This window comes from Trichomycterus rosablanca, chromosome 9 (assembly GCF_030014385.1).
Source record: "Trichomycterus rosablanca isolate fTriRos1 chromosome 9, fTriRos1.hap1, whole genome shotgun sequence".
Classification (NCBI taxonomy): domain Eukaryota; kingdom Metazoa; phylum Chordata; class Actinopteri; order Siluriformes; family Trichomycteridae; genus Trichomycterus; species Trichomycterus rosablanca.
In genome coordinates, this window is record NC_085996.1 from 33,106,071 (window position 1) to 33,133,521 (window position 27,451).

The 27,451-nt window shown below is 38.7% G+C and overlaps 1 protein-coding gene across 1 annotated transcript; it reads right to left on the reverse strand.

The window, feature by feature from the left end:
* Positions 1-6,435: 6,435 nt before the first annotated feature.
* LOC134320085 (E3 ubiquitin-protein ligase pellino homolog 2) lies at positions 6,436-18,954 on the reverse strand. The gene is made up of 6 exons (XM_063001385.1): positions 18,858-18,954; positions 11,407-11,536; positions 11,153-11,254; positions 9,593-9,787; positions 8,499-8,684; positions 6,436-7,438 (listed from the first exon to the last, which is right to left on the reverse strand). The coding sequence occupies exons 1-6, from the start codon at positions 18,929-18,931 to the stop codon at positions 6,845-6,847; spliced, it is 1,281 nt and encodes a 426-aa protein (XP_062857455.1). The 5' UTR covers positions 18,932-18,954; the 3' UTR covers positions 6,436-6,844.
* Positions 18,955-27,451: the final 8,497 nt, after the last annotated feature.

Sequence of the window (27,451 nt, forward strand, 5' to 3'; positions counted from 1 at the left end):
AGAGAACATGCAAACTCCACACAGAAAAGACCCGGACTGCTTCACCTGGGGATCGAACCCAGGACCTTTTTGCTGTGAGGCGACAGTGCTACCCACTGGTCCCCATACAAGCCTTCTTAATTCACATTAGGGAGTTTTGCACATTTCTGTTTTGTGGGTAATTTAAAATGCAAACGTAGATTTTATGTACTTTATGGAGTGTTTCAGTGTGTACAGATTGTGTACATACATATTCAAATTCTAATGTTGTTAAAGGACAACATAACTGATTTAAAACCAATACTTTGCAATTACTTTACAAGAGAAAATGTATAAGGAAGTGGCTCTGAACCTCCTATGACCTTTATGAAGATAAAAGCAGATACTGTAGATTAATCACTCACTAAACAATGAGGTTTCCAAAAACTTGCACTCTTCCTTATAAGCAGTTGCTCATTAGCAATGCCTACCTAAGAAAAACTAAATCTTTTGCTGTTTTACATTTACATTTTTGGCATTTAGCAGACGCCTTTTTCCAAAGCTACTTACATTACAGTTACAGTATACAGTCTGAGCAATTGAGAGTTAAAGGCCTTGCTCAAGGGCCCAACAGCAGCAACCTTCTGATTACTAGTCCAGTACCTTAACCACTAGGCTACGACTTGTTTTGAGAGGTTTGGCCACTCTTTAATTGCTTAAATGAATGAAAATCAAGACTAACCCACTCATAGTAGAATAGCAATTAACTAGAGTATACGGTAAAAAATGTGTGGACGTCCAAGCTTAAGTTTGTTGGACATATCATTTTAAACTATAGCTGTTATTTTGGAGTTTGTCTTCCATTCTGCAACTACCTTCAGTCTTCTTGAATGGTTTTCTACAAGATTTTAAAGTGTCCAAGATAATATTTTGCCAATTAGTCAAAATAAATTGTAAGGTCAGGTACTGATGTTGGACAAGAAGCTTGTCTCAAGACATCCAAAGTGTTTAATGAGGTTAAAGCCAAAGCTCTTGGCAGGTCACTTAAGTTCCTATAAATGAAACCTGCCAGGTGTAGCTGCCTGAAACACTTAAATTATTAGGTGGGGTATCCACATAACTTTGGCCAGTGTTAACTCTTGAGCTTAGCAGTCAAATGTTTGACTTGGATGGTAGTAGGCCACAGAGACGTTTCTGAATTGTATATGCACTGGTATTCATACATACTGAGCTTTTAAATGTTGAAATTCCTTCATTAACTTTTACCAATCGCTTACTAACTGGCATTGGATTCGATACCACCTGGAGACACTTGATGCATGGTCAGAATGCTCTGTGGACAAAATCATTGCAACACACACTTACACCTAGGGTCAATTAAGAGTAGCCAATGCCCATTCAGCATGAGAAGATGAAACCTGAGTAAATAACCACATGGATACATGAAAAAACTCATCAGATAGTGGTCAAAGGCAAGAGCTGAACTCATGTTCACAGGACTCAAATTGTATTTTACATTTACATTTTCAGCATTTAGCAGACGCTTTTTATCCAAAGCGACTTACAGTATTATGACAGTATCCTGTCTTAGCAATTGAGGGTTAAGGGCCTCGCTCAAGGCCCCAACAGTGGAAACCAGGTAGTTAGTGGTGGGGCTTGAACCAGCAACCTTTCATATAGTGCAATACATTTACATGTCACATTGAGGTGTGCCTAATTATAGCAAATATAATTGATTTCCTTTATTTATTTATTTTTTTTTTACAAACTTTATTTTATTTTTTTATTTTTTGGCTCTTCCTTCTCAGTCATGGCACCACCTAGAAACACTGACACACCCTGGACAAGGAACAATTTAATCACAGGGCATCACAGGGATTTACTTGCAATTAAGAGCAGCCAATTCACCTTAGACCTGCAAAACCCATCACAGATAGTGACAAATTTGACAGCTGTTGCTAAGTGGTACCAATCTACTAGCTGCATCACCACTCCACCCTTATAATTACCAACAATTATGTGTGTGCCAGTGAAGCTAAAGTGGTTAAGCTGCTGTATGATTTTCTCTTTTTTAAATATTACATTGCCAAAAGATAAAACACAAAGCCAAAACATTTGGAAACATTTTATTAAAGTTTTGATTGTTGGTGCACCTTGGGTTCAAGCATCGTTTTGTTATCTGTTTTCACTGTGGTTGGATAGCTGGTTGTTAAGGCCTGATTTATGGAATGTTACAGTGAAAAGGTCACTTGTCAGTAATAGACATTGTACAGTGGTCAAACACAAGGTGCGGCCATTTTCACATCATTTAGAATACACACAACAATACTGACCACCCTCCCCTTCCTAACATAACCAAACCAAATCTTAAACACATTTTATGGTATCTGGCAATGTGTTTGGGGTTATATTAATACCCTGTTAAACATTTTGGCTTAACATTAGTGGCTTAAAATACTGTTTTGGGTGTTTAAGTACATGTATATTTGTAAAGCGACCTGCATAAGATGTAGTTCAAAGCAAATATTCAAGAACTGTAGAGCAGACCTCAGACTAAACCATTAAATAATTTCATGCATCAAATCTGCTCCAGATGTTTGGTTCTCTCAAACAAGATCCTGCTGTGAGAAGAGGGAGTTGATTATACTGTACATACTATCACACCAACACACAGGTCTGTCACACTACTGTGTCCTGCCAATTGAGTGTACACAACCCTGGGAAGAGTGTAAACTTTGACTATTGCTAACCTGAGGACACCCATTGTCAGTCTGCAGGGGCCAGTAAGAGTAAGAGCCCTTTGCAGGTTAAAAATGGGGCAGTGCAGCATTTCTACACAATCTGGAAGACACTAGGGTCTAGTCATGGTCACAACTAGACCTCAGTCGAAAACAAAGTGGGTGTTTTTATAAAATAAATGGAATGAGTACATTTACAGGTACAAAATCCAATTTCTTTGCATTCATTTGAATAACAGGTTCACATGCACATAGGCAAGTTGTTAGGAAAACTCCAGGTCTGTATGAGCAACATAGTAGTAAAGCTGTTTGTTTACTTGCCCATAGTGAGGTGGTAGCACCACTAACGTTAAATCACGTATAATTGAATTTAAAATGTTAGTGACTGGGTTGCATTTCTTTGTTTTAATAATATAATTATTCACTATATATTCCCAAATGTTTAAGCTCTTATATGTATTTCTTATAGGTTTGTTAAAAGCACCAGTTGCTTGAGCCTGCTTGAGATTCTTTCCTGCTACATTATTTGAGAGGTTTCACACTAGCAAATTGTAATCTGTCAATCTCTGCTGATGATTGCATTTAAATAGAAAAACTACCACACTTACATAGTATGCACCAATAAGTACACCACAAATAGTGTGCACCATACATTGTGTACTAGATTACTATAGTTTATGTCTTGGACAATATTTAACCCAAAGTGATTCCTTTTTTCTGTAATTAGCAGTAAGAGGCAAACAAATTAAAGGTGATACACAAGTTAACTCAATCACTGGACTAAAATTAGCAAAACTAATACATTTTTTTAAAACAAATCTTAAAACTTTGATTTAGTACATTAAAGTAAATGCTGTGTGATTTCAATAAACATATTCAATGCATCAAACATTAGAGAATCGACATGCCCCTACCAATTTAATTCAGGTATGAAACAGTCATGACAACAAGCAAGAAAAGTGAAAAACATGTTCTATTTTTGTTAATATAAAAATATGCTAAATTGAGGTCTCTTGCAAGTGAGGTAAAGGAAAGCTTATGTCTTTACATCCTGCATTTACAAAGCTTTCTGTTGTGATCAGCTTATCTTAGACATGCACAGTGCAAGGCCTGCATGTGTACGGGCATTTTATCTAGTGATTTCTTTCCCATTTAAATGACCAAATACCTTCCAGGAGTGCAGTACTGTTTTAGATAAAAAATATATATATATGCATCGTTTAAATTCAATGATAGCACCAGAGAGAGCAGAAATATTAGTGAAGCACTAAAATAGTACATTCATGGAAGTGGTTAATATATTTCCTATGCTATATTGGAGTGTGACACAGTGAGGCATACTTATCTGCTGTGAGCTCTCCAGGATTTAAATCATATTTGCACATTAAAATAATATATATTTTTGTGTAACACTTGTATATAAAAACTTGACCTTGGGTCAAAGTTCAGTAACACAATCATGTACAAAAATAAGATATCTTGACTTTTTTTAAAACTACTACTGTATATAATGTAGCTACAACTTCACCTGTCATTTAAACCCTAAAACAATCATATGATACAAAGAGCAATCTAAATAAAATAAAAAAGAAAGAAAATTGGCCAAGTGCAGCCACATGTAAGCTAGAATCAGGTAGTACACGCTTGAGTCGTTGCATCTTTCCTTTGAGCTATAGCTTAACTGTAGGAATGTTTATTGCTTAATATGTGTGTTGTAGAGAGGGATACCTTTTTAGTGTCTTAAGTTCAGTGACATCATAGGTCATGTACTAAGAAAGCAGTAGAAGGGACCACATATAAGGAAAAGAGGAAGGCAGGGAGGAGGGACTCCATTAAAAGTATGGACACTCACTCCCTTGATAAAAGGCTAAAGGTAAGGGCCCTGACACACCACAAGTGACCATGAGGAATCAACATTAACTAATCATAATATTGCCTCGTGTAGCATCACACTGTGTAAAAGCAGCACTTTGATACACTAAAATTGTCGACAGCTCATGAGTATTTACATGCTGGATATGAAATAAAGGAATTAATTTAACACATTTGAAGGCAGAACTATTTTATGGTCAAAAACTGGAAGACAGAGTATACCAAAAAATGGATACAGCACAAATTGCAAATTACTGTGCTAAGGAGTATAAAGAAGCAGTCATGCCAAAAGCTAGATAGATGACCAAAGTGGTAATGTCAGCGACTTTGCTGTTGTTTTAAAAAAAAATTTTTCCCATTTTGCTCTTTCAAAAACAACAGACCATCGACTGCTTTGATGACTTTAATGATGCACAAAGTGAAAACAACACACAAAGCCAATCCTTTTAACCAACTGCTTCCTTTTCAATTAAACTAATAACTGAATAAGCTTTTCATCGGCCAGTTTTGCCAATATTTTAATACTGTATACCAACTACCTGAAGTAGTTAACCATTTTGGCGTGCTGTTTATTGTGAGAGAATGCAGTTTTGGACATCCATGACTAGTTACCATGACCCCCACTCCTTTAAACCTGTTTTAACAGTCCACGTAAAATTTTGGTCTACTCAGACAATTATTATTATTAGCAAAATATATTGTTATAGCATGTGACCAGAAAATTCTAAATAAAAAGTAAAACGCTTTTGCTTTGGTTATTTCTATCCTTTTCTCCTGCAGTAACACTAATTCAGCTTCAAACTCGACTGCTTCAACAAGGTTAACTGCAGCTAAAGGCCACTAAAGTCCAAATAGTACAATTATGATGTAAAGACAATGCAACATCAGCAAAATCTGCTACTGATGCTTCATGGCAACCAACATATGAGAGCTACTTTTGGTGTGTCAGGGTCCTGAATCTTTTATATATAGGTTAACGCAGCACAAATTCTCATTTCCTGTCCTGAGATTCTAAAAACTAAAACATTAAAAATATGTGATCTAACTTGCTAGTAACCTATAACAAGCATCCAGAGGCCCAGTATTTAGTATGCAATGGGTGGTTATTATACTTCAGTTGTATACCCTAAATGATTCTGATACAGTTTTTTATAGTTTCACAGATTGTCTGGCACTGTCTGATTGTGCAGTTAAACACCACCAGCAAATCACACTTTTGTTACATTCAGAAAAAAAACTGAGCTGATTTTTATCAAACTATTATAAAGGCTCTGGGACTTGTATCAAGACTGATGAATCATCCAGTAAATCACAAAAGAACCCAGACAAACATCTAAACTGCAGGCCTTTCTTGCCTCAGTTAAAGTTAATGTACACGATTCCACAATAAGAAAAACACTGGGCAAAAATAGCAGTCAAGGAAGAGTTGCAAACCATTGCTGACCAAAAAGAATACAAAGGCTCGTCTCGCATTTGGCAGAAACATCTAGATGACCCCCAAGACTTTTGGGATAATAATCTGTGGAGTAATAAGTCAAAGGTGAAACTCTTTGAAAGACATGAGTCCTGTTATATGAGGCATAAAACTACAAATGCATTCCACCATAAGAAAATCATACCAACAATCAAACATGGTGGTGTGATGGTCTGTGGCTGCTTTGCTTCCACAGGACCTGAGCAACATGTCATAACTAATGAAATCATGACTTTAATTGGCCTGTTTATGCACAACCCCATTCCCAATGTAGCTGAATTAAAAATAATTCTGAAAAGAAAAGTGGGCAAAATTCCTCCATAAAAATGTAAAAGACTCACTACCTTAGTCAAAGGTAAGTTAGTGTGACAAATTAGTAAAAATAGAAGAAAAATGCCAATACTTTTCCCCAGCTATGTATGCATGCAAAGAAATGTGCTTAAGTCCTAAACTGAGTTTTACTATCCACCTACGAGCTCTCTGTTTCATATTTGCAAACATAAATTGCCCTCATCAGAATGTTACAATAGCCAGCGATCAGACTTGCCAGTCAGTCAGTGCCAGAATGAATCTGTGAAAGAATTCAGATGAAACCAGTAGTGTTTTGACCAGGCTACATCAGGGCTGTATTCAAATGCAAAGTACACATACTGAGTTACTTGTGTGCATCCATTAAAGAAAAAAAAATGGTAGATTAGCATTTACTTTCAGCATGTGTATTTACAGTACGAACACACTCCTGAGAGACTCTCGTCTCTCCACAGAACCTCAGTCCTGCTTACTGCCCTCCAGTGGCCACTCATCAATCAATCGGTCCTTGAAAGATGAGACGGGTGAAACCAGGCGTGCCTGTCAGTGGGGTGGAGCAGAAGGGGCAGATGGGCTGGAAGGCGTGGGTCCCGTGGGGTAGCGGTGTCTCGGCCCAATACCGAGCCGTCCTCTCTGAGCATACGTGGCCGCAGGGCACAAAGGCATGGGTGGGGGCACCTGCATCCACATAGAAAGCAGGTTCGCAGCCTAGCCACAAGGGCACGTAGGGCCCGAGCGTTCGGCATAACGGGCACTCCCGCCTGCCGCCCGTGCTTGCCCCTCCCTCGCGCTCACGGGTGTGCTCGGGCCGCTGACCCCAGTCGTGTCGCCCGTGCACGTGACCACAAGCAAGGTAGGCCCAGGGCTGGCGTTCCTCCAGGCTGTGGCTGCGGGGCAGGCTGGGAAAAGCCAGGGTGCTTAAGCCAACAGGGCACTGTGGACGAGCCGCGTTCAACTCCAGCCGTAGTGCATCCAGATGCCGCAGAGTGGGAGCTTTGAGGAGGCCTTCAGCTGTGCGCCACAGCAGAGTGGCACCACACAGGTCTACCAGAGACCCATCCCTCAGGGCACTGCTCTCACCATGAGCCTGAAACAATACAGTCAATATTGGGGGGATTACAAATATTGGATGTGCTTTGTTTTTCTTCACCTTTCACATTTAACAAAATATGGATTCATTTATAGAACCTTTGCTAGCTATTACAGTCTTATTCAGTTACTTTACAGTCTCTACGTAGTAATAGAGTCAAAATAATTAATGGCAGTACACAACATATTGCCTACTTCAAAATACTACTTCTGTCCCGTAGTACAAGCATATTTTCACAGCGAAATATATTAATGTAGGCTTATTATGTACAGGTCTTTTTATTTAATAATAGGGCTTAACTGTGTGCTCTTTGCCCATAAATTCGGCAAATATTGGTTAACTTTCAAAATTCTTTCACTGTTGTACACAACAAGAAGTTAATTTTATTCAGCAGAAGATGACAGGATTGTAACACAGGATTAGATGTTTTTTTAAACACAGGCAGAATTTAAGAACTTTTGTGTGTTTAAAGGTTATAAATTGTACAAAATCACTTGAATTTCCAGAGAAAAGCTGGAAAAGAGGAGGAATGAAAAAGACCTCAGACCCATCAGTCAACATGTCAAATTTCTTGGAAAACTGAAACCCGTCAGGCTAGAAGTAATGCCACACTTTTTAAAAAAAAGATTCAAATACAGAAACTTATTCCTGGCTAGGTCGATAGCCACTGTAGAGATTTGAATTTAAAACACTTGTGACAGTCAAAGACGCAGTTGTGAGCTAGCGTGTAGGGCCACTGCACCACCCAAGCTCCTTGAATATAAAATACATAACCAAAAGTAAACATCCCGCTTATTTATTGGGTTCAGGTGATTCAGTCAAAACTATAAAATCAATCTAGTTTCCAACATTTGTAAGGCCTTTTCCTGTATCAGAACGACTGTGCTTCTGTGCCCAAAGAAAGGCCTAAAAAAGCTCCAGTGGGGTAAATTAAAACGTTTATTAAACACTTTTTATTTTTTGTTGCTATAACTTGTTTTTTATTTAGGAACTTGTGTAGATTAATTAAGGACTATAGATTTTTAAGGGATTTTAAATGTTATAGGATTTTACATACCAGTTGACCACGGATGGGGCCAGATCTGGTCTCTCTTAGAGTGTAGACATTTCCACAGACAGAAATCTCCCTCCACATGCCCTGCTTCGTCTCTTCTGGAAAGCCTTGGGGATGCATCACCAGCACACCATTGGTTGTGAGGCCATCCATCTGACCATCCGGGTTCTTCCATTTGGTGGCTTTTTCCTGCACAAAAAACAATCTATAAACAAAATTTCCCTATCATCCCATCAATAAATTTTATTTGTTATTGACATTATGGCCATGAACAATAATGGGCATTGTTTTATTGTCATAGATTAAAGTACAGACAACAGAGATTGAACCAAAATACTGACAGACCAGAGAAATAATAGTAGTCAATGGTGCTGGGAGTCGATGTTACAGGCTTTATATATAAGTAAAATTACTACAATATGGTTCATTTATACGAACCTTTTTTAATGATGTTAAATGGTTGGAGTATAAATGAGTAGAAAAATTGACTGCTAAACAATCATGACAACTAAGAACAGACGTTCTGGTTGTAACAGTCTGTTCCTTGTCTCCACTAATTATTTTCTTAAATCTGGACACTTTTTTGGGTCTTAATACCAAACAGGCCTAGAGAGGATTTACAGCCACACATGGAGGGTATAAAGAGGGACCAGCTCACAGAGCTGCTCCAAACAGCACATACATATAAACAACAAGACATTCCTCTCTATTGAAACTATTGATTGAACCAGGTAACTGAATGTTCAAAAACAGCTCTTAAAAGGTTTTTCCCTTCACACATTATATAATCTATTATAAATCATTGTAACAAAAACACATTCATTTTTCTTCACACTTTTTAACACATCGTTTGTTAGTTTAAATACAAATGAGGAGAGCAAGTCAAAAGATTCAGTGCATACTCATGTATGTTTTTAGTTCTTGGGTGGTTAAAATAACTGGCTACATTTTCAACAGGTAACATTTACTAGGGATTAGGGAGTGTCCAATTAAACTTCACTCCATGCTGCTGACGCTAACAAAACACAATGGAAAACTCCATGTTTGTTTCATGCACTGTTTTATGAGCACACAAACTCTCCATGAGTAATACCAACCCCAAGAAAAATGTTTTTGGATGAGTCGAACCCAGCTGCATAAATACGGGCAGTGTAGGGGGGGTTGCGTTCACACACCACCCTGCAGGCAAATCGCGAGATGGTGCTGGGGGCAACAGAGTCCTCACACTCTTTTGATCCTCCCGGCGTATCCGTCACCACGAAATCTATGGGGCTCTCAGTGGAACGACCAATCTAGAAACAATGACAGGAAAAGTTGTTTATTAGCAACTTACAAAGTGCAGTGTTCAGCAAAATGGCAACTTTGTCAGTAACCTTTAATACTGTTTGTAATCAATTGTAATTTTAGATCATAAACTATGGTCAATTTCAAAAAAGGAAATAAAGTATAATAGCAGCGGACTAATCAAGTACCTGTTATGTTTTTGTGTGTAATAGTACTTGAAAATTACTAATCCGTGTCCTTTAGCCTGACAAATAAATGTAAACTAAGGCAGACAATGTCACTGATGCGAGCAGCATGATGATTGTTCTTATAATTACTGTTGTACAAACTACTAAAAAGCTACATAAAGGGCGCTCGGGTGGCACAGTGGTTCAACACTCTAGCACACCACCACAGAGTATTCAAACTTGCCAATTAAAATCTCAGCAGAGTCACCAAACTGGCTGAGCGTCCACACAGACAAAACTAGCCGTGTTTGAATGAGGGAAGTTTGGATGAGGTCTCTTTCCACTGAGATCTACAGGACTGGTCCAGATGTCTGCACAGGGGGTGGAGTTATATGGAACTTAGCATGGCTGTGTGGGTACCCAATACTAGCTGTGTCTGAGGGACTCGGAGGAACTACAATCATTTCTGTGTAGAGACCAGACTGGCCCTAGATCTCAGCAGTAGTGTGCTAGTGTATTTTACCACTGCGCCACCCAAGTGTCCCATATAATAACTATACTTATGCTATGAGGAAAGGCTTTAATATTTAATTTGTGATGAGTGTGTTTAATTAGCACTTGTAATTAACTGTGCAACTGAACTGGTTCAGCTCACCGTGTTTATGTTCATTTTATTGTTGTACTCTACAGCCATGATTGCCATGTTACACTGTATTTTGGGTGGCATGGTGGCTAAGTGGTTAGCACTGTCGCCTCACAGCAAGAGGGTCCTGGGTTCGATCCCCAGGTGGGGCGGTCCGGGTCCTTTCTGTGTGGAGTTTGCATGTTCTCCCAGTGTCTGCGTGGGTTTCCTCCGGGTGCTCCGGTTTCCTCCCACAGTCCAAAATCATGCAGTCAGGTTAATTGGAGATACTAAATTGTCCATGACTGTGTTCAATATAACCTTGTGAACTGATGAATCTTGTGTGGTAAGTGACTACCGTTCCTGTCATGAATGTGGCCAAAGTGTAGAACATGATGTTAAAATCCTAATAAACAAACAAACAATTAAAACAACTGTAATTTTATTGGTTAAACAATACTTGTTGATATGAAACTTGGTGAGATGTTTTTTATTTTAATGAGACTTTATGAGATTGTCGATTATTGATTAAGAGAAAATTTGTCAAGATTTAAATTCCTATACTGGGTGTTCCAGAACCTCACCTGGAACATATCAGTGTCCTCATCATGACAATACTCCACCACCACGGTCTGATTCCTGGAGAGAGTGAAGGAGATGCTGTGCTGCCCCCTGCTATGAACCGCCTGAAAGAAAAGGTCACATCAGCTTATTAATAACGAAGCATTGATGCATTACTGTTATGCATTAAAGCTGTATTTTAATGTAAACATCTAAACAAATTCTAACAAATCTGCTTGTATATCTTCTCTTTCTTTAAATTACACACACCACCTACCTTGCTGTCTTGTGGGCTGCTGAGGATATGCACTGTACTTGGCTTGACACCATTAGCCTTTGCCCTTCTGTAAAGAGCAAAGCGACTTCTCTTCCTCCCCTTATCCCCACCAGGAAGGGAGCCATTGTAGCTGAAAATTAAGTAGCACAGTACATTAATCACTTGTATTTTACGGATTACTGATTTTGCTTGACAGTAAATATGATTTGTTTGTGTAACCATAAACAGCCAAATTCCCCTAAAGCACACGTGTATAAGAAGCAGGCTATTAGAAGCAAGGGCAAATCGGTTTGTAACAATACACCTTTGTCCAATTACAGGTTTTTGGGCGTTATCTGTCCACAAAAGAAACAGCATTACTGAAAAACAAGTCTGATCTAGTCATGAGCCGAGCGGTTAGACTACATGCGTTACAGTAAAATTAGCAAGGGAAAGTCTGGTCTAGTTCTTGGATTATAAAGTGAGAATATAAACGTAATAGGAGGGTTTCAGTTAAGATTTTTTAAACAATCCAAGTTGCACGTGCTGCTTAAAGTTATCAGGACAAGATAACTCCAATGTGTGGGTAGTGTGTCTCAAAGGGATCTAAATGCTTCGAATCCAGAACTCAGTTAGGCATCCGGTTTCTGCAGCCTCCACTTTGCTGCTGCAGTCATAGAAAGACTCTTTTGTTCTCCCTGCAGCTCACAGCAGAAACAGCACAAGTGAGGCAGAGCCTGGGAAACTGCAGAGACGTTCAGCTGTTTTAGGCTTCCAAATGCCCCAAGGGCAATCACAAGTTTTAATACTTGTTTACGCAAATCCGTTTCATTACAGTTCGGTTGTGAAGGTTAATCAAATATTTAGACAAAATATGACGCCAGAGAAAAAATTGAGATCTGTTACAGTAGGTCTCATCGGTCTTCATCATGAAAAGTTTTCTGCAGCGATCTAGGCTACAGTCTAGAAAATATCTGCACTGCTTAAGGTGAGAGATGGTGCAAAAGCATCGACTGGGTCTAGACTGGTCAGCACTGCACAGTGAGCCAGCAGAGACAGAGGAGCAGCACAGCAGAACTAGTGTTTGCATGACTGCACATGCACAGATGCCCACACACACACACAGGCACACGGACACACAGACAGACACGCAGACACAAACAATGAAATATTCAAACACCTCTTGCATGCTGACCCAAAAGACCTAAGTAAAGATATGCAGAGGTGTGACTATACATACATTTTACAATTCAAAATATACTGCCATATTTGCACCACATTATGATTTAGATTTGATTTTTTTATTTACAAATTGGCAGCACATATATAAAGAAACAAGGTCAGCCTTGGATTTTGGATGTTGCCCCTTCCCCAGCCCCTGACTTCCTATTTTGGCTTATTTATTACAAGAAATGGTTTCAGATCCTCATGTACACACATCTTTTTATGATTGGAAAACAAAACTAAAACTTTTATGCAACACCTATATCTCCCAAGTAATTCTTGGAAACACACATCGATTTGATGTCCCTATTTCTATAAATGTATACACAGACCTTTCATTGTGTACAAAGATCATAACTGTATTACATATTACAATTTTACTAATTGTAGAGACACTTTTGGCTAACATTTTCAGGCATAGAAACTAGCAACAAATTGTTGTAATTCAATTGTCCCCACAGGTTACTGTTTGTTTGTTTATCAGGATTTTAACATCATGTTTTACACTTTGGTTACATCCATGACAGAAACGGTAGTTACTCGATACACAAGGTTCATCAGTTCACAAGTTCAATGTCAAACACAGTCATGGACAATTTTGTATCTCCAATTCACCTCCCTTGCATGTCTTTGGACTGTGGGGATCGAATCCATGGCCTTCTTGCTATGAGGCGACTGTGCTACCCACTGAGCCACCGTGCAGCCCCCACAGGTTACTGCAAAGCAATACCTGACCAGTATAGTGAAACCATCCTATCCGGATGGATATATTCAGTTATTTATTAGGATTTTAACGTCATGTTTACACACTTTGGTTACATTCATGACAGAACTGGTAGTTATTCATTACACAAGATTCATCAGTTCACAAGTTTAATTTCAAACAGTCACTGACAATTTTATATCACCAATTCACCTCACTTGGGAGGAAACCAGAGCTTCCAGCGGAAACCCACGCAGACATAGGGAGAACATGCACACTCCACACAGAAAGGAAACCCTATCCTGATGGAAGTGGTATCCCTTAGAATGACAATACAATGGCTACTTGCTACTATACACTATTAATGTTAATATGTGACATAACACTGAAAATCCATACAACTTTTCATCTCTATGGGCTCTAAGTCTTTACACTTTATAAACAATACAGTCATTCATTTCTGGGGCATGTCATTGCCTGAACATGTTTCACTACATAGATGGATTTAGCCTAAAGTTCAAATAAAACCTGATTTACAACTTCATTGGAATTTATTGGGAAAGCAGTGTGTGGTATTACATGTTGTTATATTGAAACATGAATTTGGCAGATAAAATAACTTCACATTATGTAAAGCTTTTCTTTTATGTAATCAGCTACAAACTTTTAAGTGGTAAGGTGTCAGTTTTAAAAGCAGAAGCACAAACACAGGCTAACAGGTAGCAATATTAAGAATTTTTTTTTAAAGCTAACTGCCTGCGTATTTAACACTACAATACAGAACCACACTAGCATCATTCACACTACTCGTTACAGAAACACTGAATACAGGCAATTAGTAGGGCTGTGAAAGGACACCAATTTAGGTTTATTGTATCTATAATGTATCAGATGCCATGTGAATAGCAATTTGTTTCACAGAAAACACACATCAAAACTATGGTGTGCATGTCTTATCACAAACTCTGTAGAGCAGCCAGAACTATAATTAAACTCCTAACAACACATAAGGCTTCATTTCCCCTATTGTTTACTCTATCACATCCTGACAGACCTGGCAAAAAGACCCACTAATTTGCACTGCAACCAAAGAAGTCTGCCAACTACAACACCAGCGTTAAGCCGGGGTTACGATCTCTTCGTTACAGGCCTTTGGAGTCATTGGATATTGGACGGTCACTTTGCTTCAGAGGGTGGCGTTTTCAAAATGCATTGTCCCTGCCCCCAGTGGACAAAGATGTGTGCATTGTTAAGGGTTTGAGCTCGAACTTTTAAGTGCTCTTTTAGGTGTTATTGAGGCAGATAAACAGTGGTCCCATGTGTAAAAATAACCCTCAAAATATAGCAAAGGTATTACTACTAATTTGTTTTTTTAATTTAGTACCAAGCATGTGGTTTGGGACTAGAGATGCATGAGTACCGATACTAGTATCGGGTATCGGCCCGATACCGCGCTCATTAACTCGTACTCGTACTCGCAAACGAGGCTCCGATACTAACATCCGATACCTTGTACCTAGTGCACGTTGCTGCGTTAACGCAGGGATTTTCAACCTGTGGGGCGCGAGTGCCTGACCGGGGGGGGGGGGGGGGGGGGGGGGGGGCGTGACATTATGAGATCTTTTCACTTCTAAAACTAAAGCAATTAATTTTCACCCACAGGAGACAGACTGAATTATTCTCACTGACCACGCTCACATACACGTTTAATGTTATTTAGTTCCGTTTGAGAAAAAAAAAAACCCTTTGAAATAGAGCTAACAGCGAAGATAAACCGGTTACAAAAGCAGCGACCGCTGTTACAGGACGTGTGTGTGTTCAATACTCTGTTTACAGTGTCGATACAAGTGATTCATGAATCGACTCGTTTTAAGCGCAGCGTAAGTTTCTTTTCTCAGTCAATTATCCGTGTTTACTGTTATAATGAATGATGCGGTTGTAAATAAACACCAACTACTACAGAACATTTTGTGTGACTCGCTTACCTTATAAAGCTCAGGCTTAATTATACTGGTTATTACCACAGAGCGGGAGCCGACTCAGAGTCGTTTACGATTTACCGAGGTGAACCACGAATGTACGTGCTGATACAATCGGCTCAGATGGGATCGGACTGTATTATCCTTTTAAAGTAAATATTTCAATCAGCAGAATCGCATCGCATGTATGATGTGCACAACGTTAATTACGTGCGTTTATTAATGAACGTTAACGTTAGCTTGTCAGAAGCTTTCTCAATGATGTCTGTGCGGTGGTTTTTTTTTTTTAACAAGTGATGGCAACCGAAGCAACTGTTCCACTGCACTATTTTACACTAAAAACTACACTATTCCATAATGCTCCAGATTGCATCATTCTAAATAGGTATCGGTATCGGTATCGGCGAGTACAAAAATACATGTACTTGTACTCGTACTCGGTTGGGAAAAAATGGTATTGATGCATCCCTATTTGGGACACAACCTTTGGTTTAAAAAAAAAATGCTATACAGGATGCAGAGTTCATAACAGAAAAAGCAAACAAAATTTCCAGTAGCAACATGGCTTTATGTCCTTTTATGACTTGACCGTTAGTATTTAACCTATTTTATAAGCAAAGTCAGCACACCAGGGCTGTTTTCAGTGAAGACAGTGTTTAGAGGTCAATTTTGTACAGTAACAACATTTTACAAGCTCTTGCCCAATACTGCAGAGACAGAGGTAATTAGGTCCAGACCCAGCACCAGCCAGCACCTGCACCTCTTGCTTCAAGAAATTAATATGCTCAAAAAGTTATTTTATTGTTCAAGTGTTTTTGAAGTTCATCTTGTAGCTGTTAACAATTTACCCAGTGTACCTATAAAACAGCACTAATACACCACAGTATCGCACAGATTGACTTGCTTGCAGATGGCTGACCAGATTTCATGACTTTTCATACCAACGCTATCCAAATGGTGCACAAATGTTACTTATTTTTCCACTCTGTCCTTCTCCTAGATTTTAGAGCATACAATATTTGGCCAAACGTATGTGGACCCCCTGTACTAACCCCCGCACTACACCCGTACATTGTGTAAAAATCTATTACAGGTTATATTATGCTTTTTAACTATGTGGCAACAGTTTGGGAAAACCCCTTTTTGCTGTGCATAAAGCGAGGGCCATAAAGACATAGTTTACACAGAGCCCTCATCATATTTCTACTGAACATCTTTGGAATGAATTAAAGATTTGATTTTGATTTTGAGATAGGCACTTTCGTCTACCCTTTCTTCTCTCCAGGACACATTTCAAAATCTTGTGCAAAGCCTTCCCAGAAGAGTGGAGCCTATTATAGCCAAATAAATAGATTTACTTCATTTTAACACATCCTTCCTGGATAGAAACACGCAACCTGAAACTTAAACTGGACAAAACTGAACTGTCACAAGAACTTCCCTATAAGGGTTATACAATATTCAGCCAACCAGCACAAACAAAATCCTTTCTACTTACTTTATCTTCACAATATCAGGGTTTCTTTATAGTGTACCAACCTCATGTTGAAAAAATATTTAAGTGTACATCTCGAGTTCTTGCTTTTTGCAATGTTGTTATTTTATGTTGTTTTACATTTTTTACTTTTGTATTTATTACTCATGCACTTAAATAATTTACAATTTAACATTTACCTTTTAGTCACGGGTTGGACCACACTAGCCAGCAATAGTTTCTAATCAAATGATGAATATTTACAGATTACTCTGGGTATTTTACAATGTGGTACCCTCAGCTGTTGCAAATGTTGTAACCTAAATATGTGTACCTGCTGAATGAATAAATGTTCGTCTTTTTGGTTCATAAAGGTACATTTGTTTTATTCACAGAATGCATCAGTGGATCAACTAACAATGTCAAATCCGTCTCAAAATCAGTAGTAACGTGCTAGGCCAGTGTTGGTCTAATATGGATAGTGGTATCAGTACATCACCTGTCCTCAATACATGCAAAAACAGGCCAAGCCTAAACATTAAGCTTTAAACAATCTTAACAAAAGTTTATTAATTCATTGTGTGTTTTAAACTTAATTCTGATCAGGGACACAGTGGGTCTCATTCATAGGGCAAATGGCAAGAAACACCCCGAACAGGTTGTCAGTCCAGCACAGTACACAAACACACCAACACACACATACAAACACACTTATGGCAGTTCTAGTGGCTCCAATTGGCCTGACTGCAAGTCTTTGGACTGTGGAAGGAAACCAACACTAAAACAGAGAGAACGTGCAAACTCCATACAAAAATGACCCTGGCTGCACAGCCAGGAATCGAACCCAGGCCCCTCTTGCTGTGAGACGACAGCGCTACCCACTCGAAATGGTAAACTTCTTACAGTAAAGCTGCTCACCAGTATGGGCAGCTGAAAAGGCTCGACACACCATAACACATCTTACTCCGTGCTTAACCAATCTGGAAATGCAGTCAAGTCTTCACATTGTGACTTTTTGCTTCACAACTTTGGTGAACCTTTCTGAATAAAACTTTCAATATTCTCATTCAATATCTGATGTTTTTAAACAAGAAAATACCTTTAAAATACCTCAGCATCTACTGGTAATTGTCGTTTTCAAAAGAGAAATCCTCTTACAGTTTTTGTAGTCTTTTCCCCAGTCTTTAAGAAGTTTCATTTCAGACGGTCATCCCTGCATAACATAACTTTAAGGATTCATGATCCTTTATTGGGTAACTTACATTTTGGAAAACTTTTTTGTTTCATTAACCATTTGAGTCAATATCATGATGTACTTTAGTGTACAAGGACACTATATTAATGAATTTACATGATTACAGTTTATCCTAAACAATTCATATGGCAAAAAGTAGCAATTACAACTTGTGTTTTATGGTTAAGACCATCAAAAGCTTCTTTTTTCATTCTGCATTTTTGGTTTTGGCCTATTTATATTGCATGGGAGTGCATGACTACATGAGATTGAATGACTACACACTATGTGTGAAATATTTTCACTTAGTTGTATTTCTTTCTGTTTTTCCTGTCTTCATACTGCTGTAACAAGTTAATTTCCCTAAGGGGATCAATAAAGTCTTATCTTATCATATCATATCATATATTGTAAATGATAAACCAGAGAGTAGTTTTAGCAGATAATGCAATGTCATCATGTTTATATTTTTATGTATGTATATTCTGTAGGACCAAAAGAACACTTTATAAAACCAGGCAGGTGGGTCTCTGTATTCTTATTTAATATTTGTGTATATTTTACTGTCTTTAATATGTTATATACAAGGCAGTCATACATATTCCTGAGTAATTACATAATCAGTTCACATGAATACATATATTTTTTTTTTAGAAAACTAGGCTAGATGATTTATAATGTACCATTACTAGTGCAGTTTTCGCCCTAGTCACATGCTGGGCTACTTGAAGCTGAACCCAATGCTAGCTAAGCCAGTTCCTACAAGCTTTTGTGGATAAGAACACCTCCATAGGAAATGAGTTTAACACACTCTACTAGAACAGGGATATGAGATAATGAGATAACAGCTCTACTCACCCGAGGATGATGAGTTCACCGTATTTTACCGGATCTTTGGAGCGGGCATGTTCGTCCTGATTCGGCGACAACATGGGAATGAAAGCGCGTCGCTTTTTGTACTCTTTCTCGGTCACAAACGAACATGGAACAATATATTCAAACACAATATCGAGTGTTTTGTGGTTTAGCAGCAGGATAGGTGCCGGGCAGCGTTTACTGATTTCTCCAGACACATCTCGTCTGTTTAATATCACAGGAAAACCTGGAACAGTTCAGAACGGATATTCCAACTGCTGGAGGATGGAAAAAAAGACTGGCGGCGGAGTGGAATGTACCATTACCTTCATAGGTGTGCCCAAGCCTCGCTCCAACTTAAAAACAACTTCTTTTCCTCATTACACCCGGGCTGGTTGTAGAAATATAACTTACATATGTTAATAATAATATTTACAAACTAATCAATGATAAAGGTTTGTTTTTGTTTTCTTACAGTATTTCTCTGACAGTGTTGTCACCCCCGCAAGTATCGGAATGGTACGCCGTCAATGTGAATCTTGCCTTTCACCATTACGTCAGTGTGTGATACTACACTACAGAGTACTATGTAATAAATTACTGCTTAAAATCACACGAAATCCTATGACTGTAATTCTCTGACGTCAGTAACATGTTATCTAATATTGTTTGCAATCGTTTTTCCCAAAAAGCAAACATCTCGACCGAATCGAACCTCTAACATTAGTCGTGATCCTCCAAACTAGCATGGTCCATTCATAGAATCATCGAGCTCTCCAGATGAACTACATTATCAGACCTTCATCATTCTCATATCTGCACGGGAAACTTAATGATGCATTTGCTTATTTGTGCACATTATTTTAGTCACTCTGAGCTGATCCAGATCTTAAGATAGTCTGATCCTATTCTGCGTTCAGTGCTACACACCACACACAGGAAAGCCTGCGTCTGAACCTGTAAATAGTAACATGTCCGCTGGGAGGCGCACACACCGATCTACACGTCTTTTCAATGGCCACGTTGACGTTCAGCAGTGTTTCCCAATCCTAATCAGGGAGTTCCATTAGCCTTCCCTGCTCATTTTGGGTGTTTCCCAGAAATAAAGCACTAAGTCTAAGCTTAATAAAATAACAGGTGGTGGCACAGCTGGTAGAGTGGGTTCTGCACTGCACAAAACGTGTTCCTAATGTCCTGTTTTCCATCCTAGCTTTTGGGTATCGTCTACTGGGAGTTGTACACATTCTCTCTATGTCTACCTGGGTTTTCATTGAGTAGACTGGTTTCTTATTATCTCCCAAAAACATGCTACCCCACAATGGACCACCATGACCAGTTGGTGTATGTGAATTAAAAATTAATAATGGATTAAATCAGCAGGTATGATTTAGTTGTTCTTCCTCTGTCTGCATAAGTAATTAAGCTTTATAATACCATCCTAACTTTAAAAAACATGCAGAAGACGGGCTGGCTGCTTTAAATTGCTTCACTAGCTACACACAGGCATTATTACAGCCAGATCTGTTGAAGATAAACATTGCATAAATAGATCCTGTCTGGCAATGTGAAGCAGGCTAGAAGGTCTCAAAAAGCTACAGATGATGCCACATTCTAAGGAGATTCAAATACAGATGTGAAACAAATTCAGTGTAATATACCAGTCTGGAAAATGGTTACAAAGCCATTGCTAAGGCTCTGGAACCACAATGAGAGCCATTATCCCCAAATGGAACTGCGGTGAACCTTCAAAGGAGTGTCTGGTCTACCAGAATTTCACCAAGAATGCATCAATGATTTATCCAGGAGCTAACAAAAAACCCAGACAAATATTTAAAGACCTGCAGGTCTCACTTGCCTCAGTTAAGGTTAATGTACAAGATTTCACAATAAGAAAGACACTGGGAAAAATGGCATTCATGGGAGAGTTGCAAGGCACAAACTGTTTCTGACCCAAAGGGTCGTCTTACATTTGCCAAAAAACATCTAGACGACCCCCAGGATATTCTGTGAACTGACTGGTTACTTTTAATTAAGACCAGGTGTGTGGGTAAATGTCTGAGTGTGCCATTTTCTACAGTAGGCCCAGTGTTTTTGGATGGCAGTGGACCCGCCATGACCCTGACCAAAATGAATGAAAGTGGCGAGAATTATTAATACATGAATCAAAATGAATAATGTTAAAACATACATTTCATGTTGCATTTATTTTTTCTGATGTCCATATTGAGATCCACATTTGTGTGCTGTTTAATTCCTGATTACTCATATTGTAGTTCTTGTTTCCATTTGGCTAACACATTTGTTTGATCTACAAAACAGATTATTTAAAGCTAATAAAACAAAATGTGTATTTTGTGCAGCTGTAGTTTGGGAGCTAAAGCAAAAACTTTTGTGCAAATTTCATTGAAATTCTGGCTCTGCTTAGCTGTGACTGTTGGGCCCTTGAGACAGCCCCCGAGTCCTCAGCTGTGCTGTTTAAAAATGGCCGTCAAATGAATAATGTAAATGACTGCATTTGACTGTGTTTTCCATAGTTACGCATAATTATCAGAAATAGAATAAAGTAAGTTCATGCAAACAGAACTGAATGGGAATTTCATTTTAAAACAAAGGTACAATATAAACTGATCAGGCATAACATAGTAAATAACACAGGCATAACCTTCCTAATATTGTGTTGGTTGCCCTTTTGCTGCTCCATACGCAACAAATCAGAAAATCTATCTATCAGAACCAGCATTAACTTCTTCAGCAATCTGAGCTACAGTAGCTCGTCTGTTGGATCGGACCACACGGGCCAGCCTTTGCTTCCCACGTGCATCAATGAGCATTGGCTGCCCATGATCCTGTCGCCGGTTTACCACTGTTCCTTCCTTGGACCACTTTTGATAGATACTGACCACTGCAGATTGGGAACGCCCCACAAGATCTGCAATTTTGGAGATGCTCGGACCCAGTCATCTAGCCATCACAATTTGGCCCTTGTCAAACTTGCTTAGATTCTTACGCTTGCCCATTTTTCCTGCTTCTAACACATCAACTTTGAGGATAATATGTTTACCTGCTGCCTAATATATCCCACCCACTAACAGGTGCCGTGATGAAGAGATAATCAGTGTTATTCACTTCACCTGTCAGTGGTCATAATTTTATGCCTAGTCGGTGTACGTACATGTGTGTTACATGTATAAGCAGCAGTCAGTCACTACAAAACGGGAAAAAAGGGACACAGAGCGAGCTGACCCCTCCCCCATTTCATTTGAAAAACTAATTCTATTCTTTAGTTTTGGTCTCAAACTGTTAAATAGTATTTAACTTGCATTTAAACAACATTCAATAAATAAAATGGTATTGTCTTATTCCAGATTATATTCCTTCATTCATTCATACATTCAATAATTAATTGTCTGTTTAATAAATTTATTCATTCTTTCATTTATTCATTGTCTAGTCAAGGTTGTGGTGGGTCTGATTTATTGGACAATCCAGGTCATATTTGATTTGATAGTGTTTAATTAAGATATAGAATAATAATTCTATTTACAGTCTGTGACATGATGTTAAAGTTCAGTACTGGTGAATAGATAGAGAATTGCTGAGAGAATTTCCTGTTTCTCCACACTAGTACCCCCTGTAGGGCAGATCACATGTTTTAGTTATACACACTGACTCTAAAAAGCTCTGCCTCTGTCAACAGGTTTACCAGATCATTTTGTCACACCTCACAACACTCATGTTAAAAAATCAATAAATGAATAAAAATAAAAAAACATGAGCACAGAATTAGATTACAGTAAAAGTTCCATTACTAAACTAGACTTAAAACAGTTAAACAGTACTTGTTCATATTTTAATATGGCCCTAAAACTGCATACAATAAATTGACACTCGGGCAGCACTGTGGCTTGGTGGGTAGCACTGTAGCCACAGTAAAATGGTCCAGGGTTTGATTCCCAGGTGGAGCGGTGTGGGTCCTTTCTGTGTGGAGTCTGTTCTCCCTGTGTCTGAATAGGTTACCTCCAGGTGCTTCCTACAGTCCAAAGACACGCAATCAGGTTAACTGGAGCTACTAAAATTTATTTTTTGTGTGTGGTATTTGTGTGTGCGTTTGCCCTGTGATGGACTGGCAACTTGTCTAGGGTGTTTCCTACCTGTCACCCAGTAAACTGGACAAGGTGTACGATTGTCATTTAAATGGAATGACAATGAAAATATACTGTGGTTCAAAGCCTCTGAATGTATTACAATGAAAAACTGACCTAAAACAAGGGTTGGCACAAGGAATTTCATTTCTAATAAGCACTATAAACCAATTTATTATAGCATAGGCTGGTGTATAAACTTGGGATTCGTGTAAAACATTAACGTTTTTCTACCATGCTACATTTGACTTAGTAATGAAGTGATTCTTTTGTTTTAGTTTTACTGGGGGAATAAACCAGAACAACCAACATCTGGAGTTACGGGTCCTTTCTGTGTGGAGTCTGTATGTTCTCCCTGTGTCTGAATAGGTTACCTCCAGGTGCTCTGGTTTCCTCCTACAGTCCAAAGACATGCAATCAGTTTAACTGGAGCTACTAAAATTGCACTACGTACGTATGTGTGTGTGCGTTTGCCCTGTGATGGACTGGCAACTTGTCTCGGGTGTTTCCTACCCTTTACCCAGTAAACTGGACCCACTGTGACCCTGACCAGGATACAGCAGTTGTAAAACAGACAATGAATGCATGAATGAGTGAATTAAATTGACACTTGAACTAGCTCTGTATTTTTCACTGTAAGTAAAAATAAAGCTGTTTAGCTTTGGAATGCATAACACAGGATTTTCACAGTAGTGTGGCTGGTAGAATGGTGCTGCGCAGCAACATGGGTTCTGATGTCCTTTTAATCATGTAATCCTAGCTTCTGAACACTGTCTATGAAAAATTTTGCATGTTCTATCAATGTCAATGCCTATTATCTATTGTTTTTCTTTAGAGTGTGTTATTCCAAGAAATGGCTTGTCGCAGAAGGTCGGAGCAGTCTGTCATATTGTGACCTCCAGTTTTCAGTTTTGCACTATCCCTATTCTATCCACCTTCTTCGCTGCGGGCTGCAAATAGTTTCATGTCTCTCATTCAGTGGCTTTTTAGTCACAGTATTGCTCTACCTTGGTTTAAACATCTGGCACCTGGGTGCTATTCCCATTCTTGCATTCTTGTTACGTATCGCTAAAGTTTGCCCATATATCTGTGTACTACAATGCCTTTTTCCAGTGCTCTTTTTGTGTATATGTTTTAGTTTCTTATTAGTGGACATAACTTTAAAATAGGGCTGTTTTGCTAGTTTTTGTCTGACTTACTATTGCAATGGAAATTCAAGCTTTAACTGAATTTCCGAGCTTTTAATTTAAAGTCTGTTTGTGCACCAGTGCCTGGCTGCTTATAGCATGTGTGTTTTCCTTACTAAACACTTTCAATTCAATATCAAGACACCCTGTAGACATTGGTTTGTGTCACTGTCATCCACATTTTGAATGCTACTGTGGTAAAGCATTATACCCGTGCTTGCCCTCCCTGGTGCTTCTTTCTACCCATTTCCATGGGTGGTAGGCCAGCATCAGCTCTTGATAAGCTGGGACTAATTCAGCCATGCTTGCAGATGTGCAGGCTAATACATTTGTGTCTGATTATATTTTGTTAGCTGGGTGAAATTATGTTTTAGGGTCCATTCTTTTACCTAGGGCCTAATAGGCCATCTGAAAGTCAACAAGGCCCATTGTTCTCTGTACTGAACAAATGAGGTCATGCTAGCCCTTCCAAGGAAAAAAAAACACAAAAACGAACAAACACAGGGCGGACCCTGAAACCCCAGTGATCTGAGTAATTGGTCCTGTTTGAAAGCCGAATGTAATTCAGCCAGACTGTTTCCTTTTTAACTCTGCACATTCTGTGACTAAAACAGCCTGCCAATTGGCACTGTGTGCATCTGGTGATGGTCTCAGTTTATTTCACAGTAGTGGCAAACTTGGCAAAACATTCAGAATGTTGTAATGAATTAAGATGCATTACAGAATACATTTGTGTGATTTTACTTAGAGAAAATGTGTAAATTCCGTTTAACTTTAACCCGTGCCATACATAATCTGTTACACAAAATTAATAAACACTTATGTCATGAGTTCAGAGGCTTACACTTCTGGCCCTCAGACAGAGTGCCAAACAATGGACCCATCTGTTTTAGCTCCTGCCTGACTGTGTGCCCTGCCACAAGTACACTGCACATCACCTTCTGTCATGCTAGATAACAGCGTTGATAATTATTGCTTTTTAAAGCAAAGCTGTTTACATCACTTCCTGTGTCTGGTGGATGTCACATGCTCATGCACACCCACTCCAAAGCACACATACACACAAAGTAAACTGTCAGCATGAAGGCCCGAAGGCCTTATAATTGTTTGCATATGTAACAGGGGAAGGGCATTTTTAACAGGCAATCCAGCCAAGCACAGTGAAAAAATACAATGTGGTTGTTTGTGTTGCTGGTGTTACTGAAGTTGAATAAAGGCTAAAACAATAGCCCACTTCCTAGTTAGTGTGACCAAGCCTTCAGTTTCTAAGAGCTGTATTCCTGTTCAAGGGAGAGGACAAGGTGTCATTTAAATGGAATGACAATGAAAATATACTGTGGTTCAAAGTCTCCAAATGTATTACAACAAGGGTTGGCACAAGAAATTTCTTTTCTAACAAGCACTGCAAACCAATTTATTATAACATAGGCTGGTGTATAAACTTGGGATTAATGTAAAACATTTTTCTACCATGCTACATTTGAATTAGTAATGAATTGATTCTTTAGTTTCAGTTTTACTGGGGAAATAAACCAGAACACCAACACATGCTTTGATTTAATACTATAATCATATAAAATGTGGGCAGCACGGTGGCCTTACAACAAGAAGGTCCTGGGTGCGATTCCCAGGTGGGGCGGTACGGGTCCTTTCTGTGTGGAGTTTGCATGTTCTCCCCGTGTCTGCGTGGGTTTCCTCCGAGGTCTCCTGTTACCTCCCACAGTCCAAAGACATGCAAGTGAGGTGAATTGGAGACACTAAATTGTCCATGACTGTGTTTGATATTAAACTTGTGAACTGATGAAGCTTGTGTAATGAGTAACTACCGTTTCTGTCATGAATGTAACCAAATTGTAAAACATGACGTTAAAATCATAATAAACAAACAAACATATAAAATGTAAAACAGACTTCTATATTATACAAGTTTTTTTTTAAACCATATTAATGTGTGTTTAGCCCCAGGTAGTATTTTGTACCTCTATACATGTATTGTTTCAGCATAAAAGCACTTTGTGGAGAAGAAAAAGGAAAGGTATTGCTGATTTTTATTCCTAAATGTTATCATGTTGCCTACTCTAAAGGCAGCACAGTGGTGCAGCTGGCATTGCAGGTGCTGCACAGCAACTTGGGTCCTGGGGATTTGGGTTTGATCCTCGTTTCCAGTTACTGTCTATGAGGAGTCTTTATAACAAGTAGATGGTGGACTAGCTACTCTAAATGAACGAAAAAGTGTTTTTTAATGGCTCAGCACTATATGGCTGAAATTATTCACTATTATGCCACAAAAGCATTGGTAAAACCAGACACTAATGCTTGGCTAAAATACCAGCTGAAGCTGGCATTTTAATCTGCCCTAAATGTGTTGAGTAGGGTTGAGGTCTGGGCTCTGTGTAGCTCAGTCAAGTACTTCCTCACCAAACTTAGCCAGCATTCTTCATTTGTACTGTCATAGCAAATGGGAAGCAATTAAAAACTAAGAGGGCTGTCTAAGTAAACAATATAGGGAACTAACCTCATTGTTTTCAGAATTGCTTGCTTCTTCGCACAAATCCACCCAGCCTGAGCGAATATAATAAAACAGCTGTTCAATTTAGTGTGGACTGTGCTACTGTATTTCATACAAGGAAGATAGATAATCTTTTAATTATAGAAAAATAGTTCACTCCTTTCTTTTAGGTCACATGCCCAGACATGTATATGAATTTACTTCTGAAATATTGACTAATCTTTGTAACATCATTGTAACATCATTGTAACATCAAGTAACTGATAGTCATATTCCATTATAATTGATTAGATCAGCATTTCTCAAACCTGGTCTGAATACATGATTAGCTGAATCAATCAGTCAATAATCCAATGATTGCTAGAAAGTTGCAGTTCTAGTCCTAGCTATGTAGTGACAAAGTAGCTTGCATGTGTTGGGTGTATACAGTGTATCACAAAAGTGAGTACACCCCTCACATTTTTGCAAATATTTTATTATATCTTTTCATGGGACAACACTATAGAAATAAAACTTGGATATAACTTAGAGTAGTCAGTGTACAACTTGTATAGCAGTGTAGATTTACTGTCTTCTGAAAATAACTCAACACACAGCCATTAATGTCTAAATGGCTGGCAACATAAGTGAGTACACCCCACAGTGAACATGTCCAAATTGTGCCCAAAGTGTCAATATTTTGTGTGACCACCATTATTATCCAGCACTGCCTTAACCCTCCTGGGCATGGAATTCACCAGAGCTGCACAGGTTGCTACT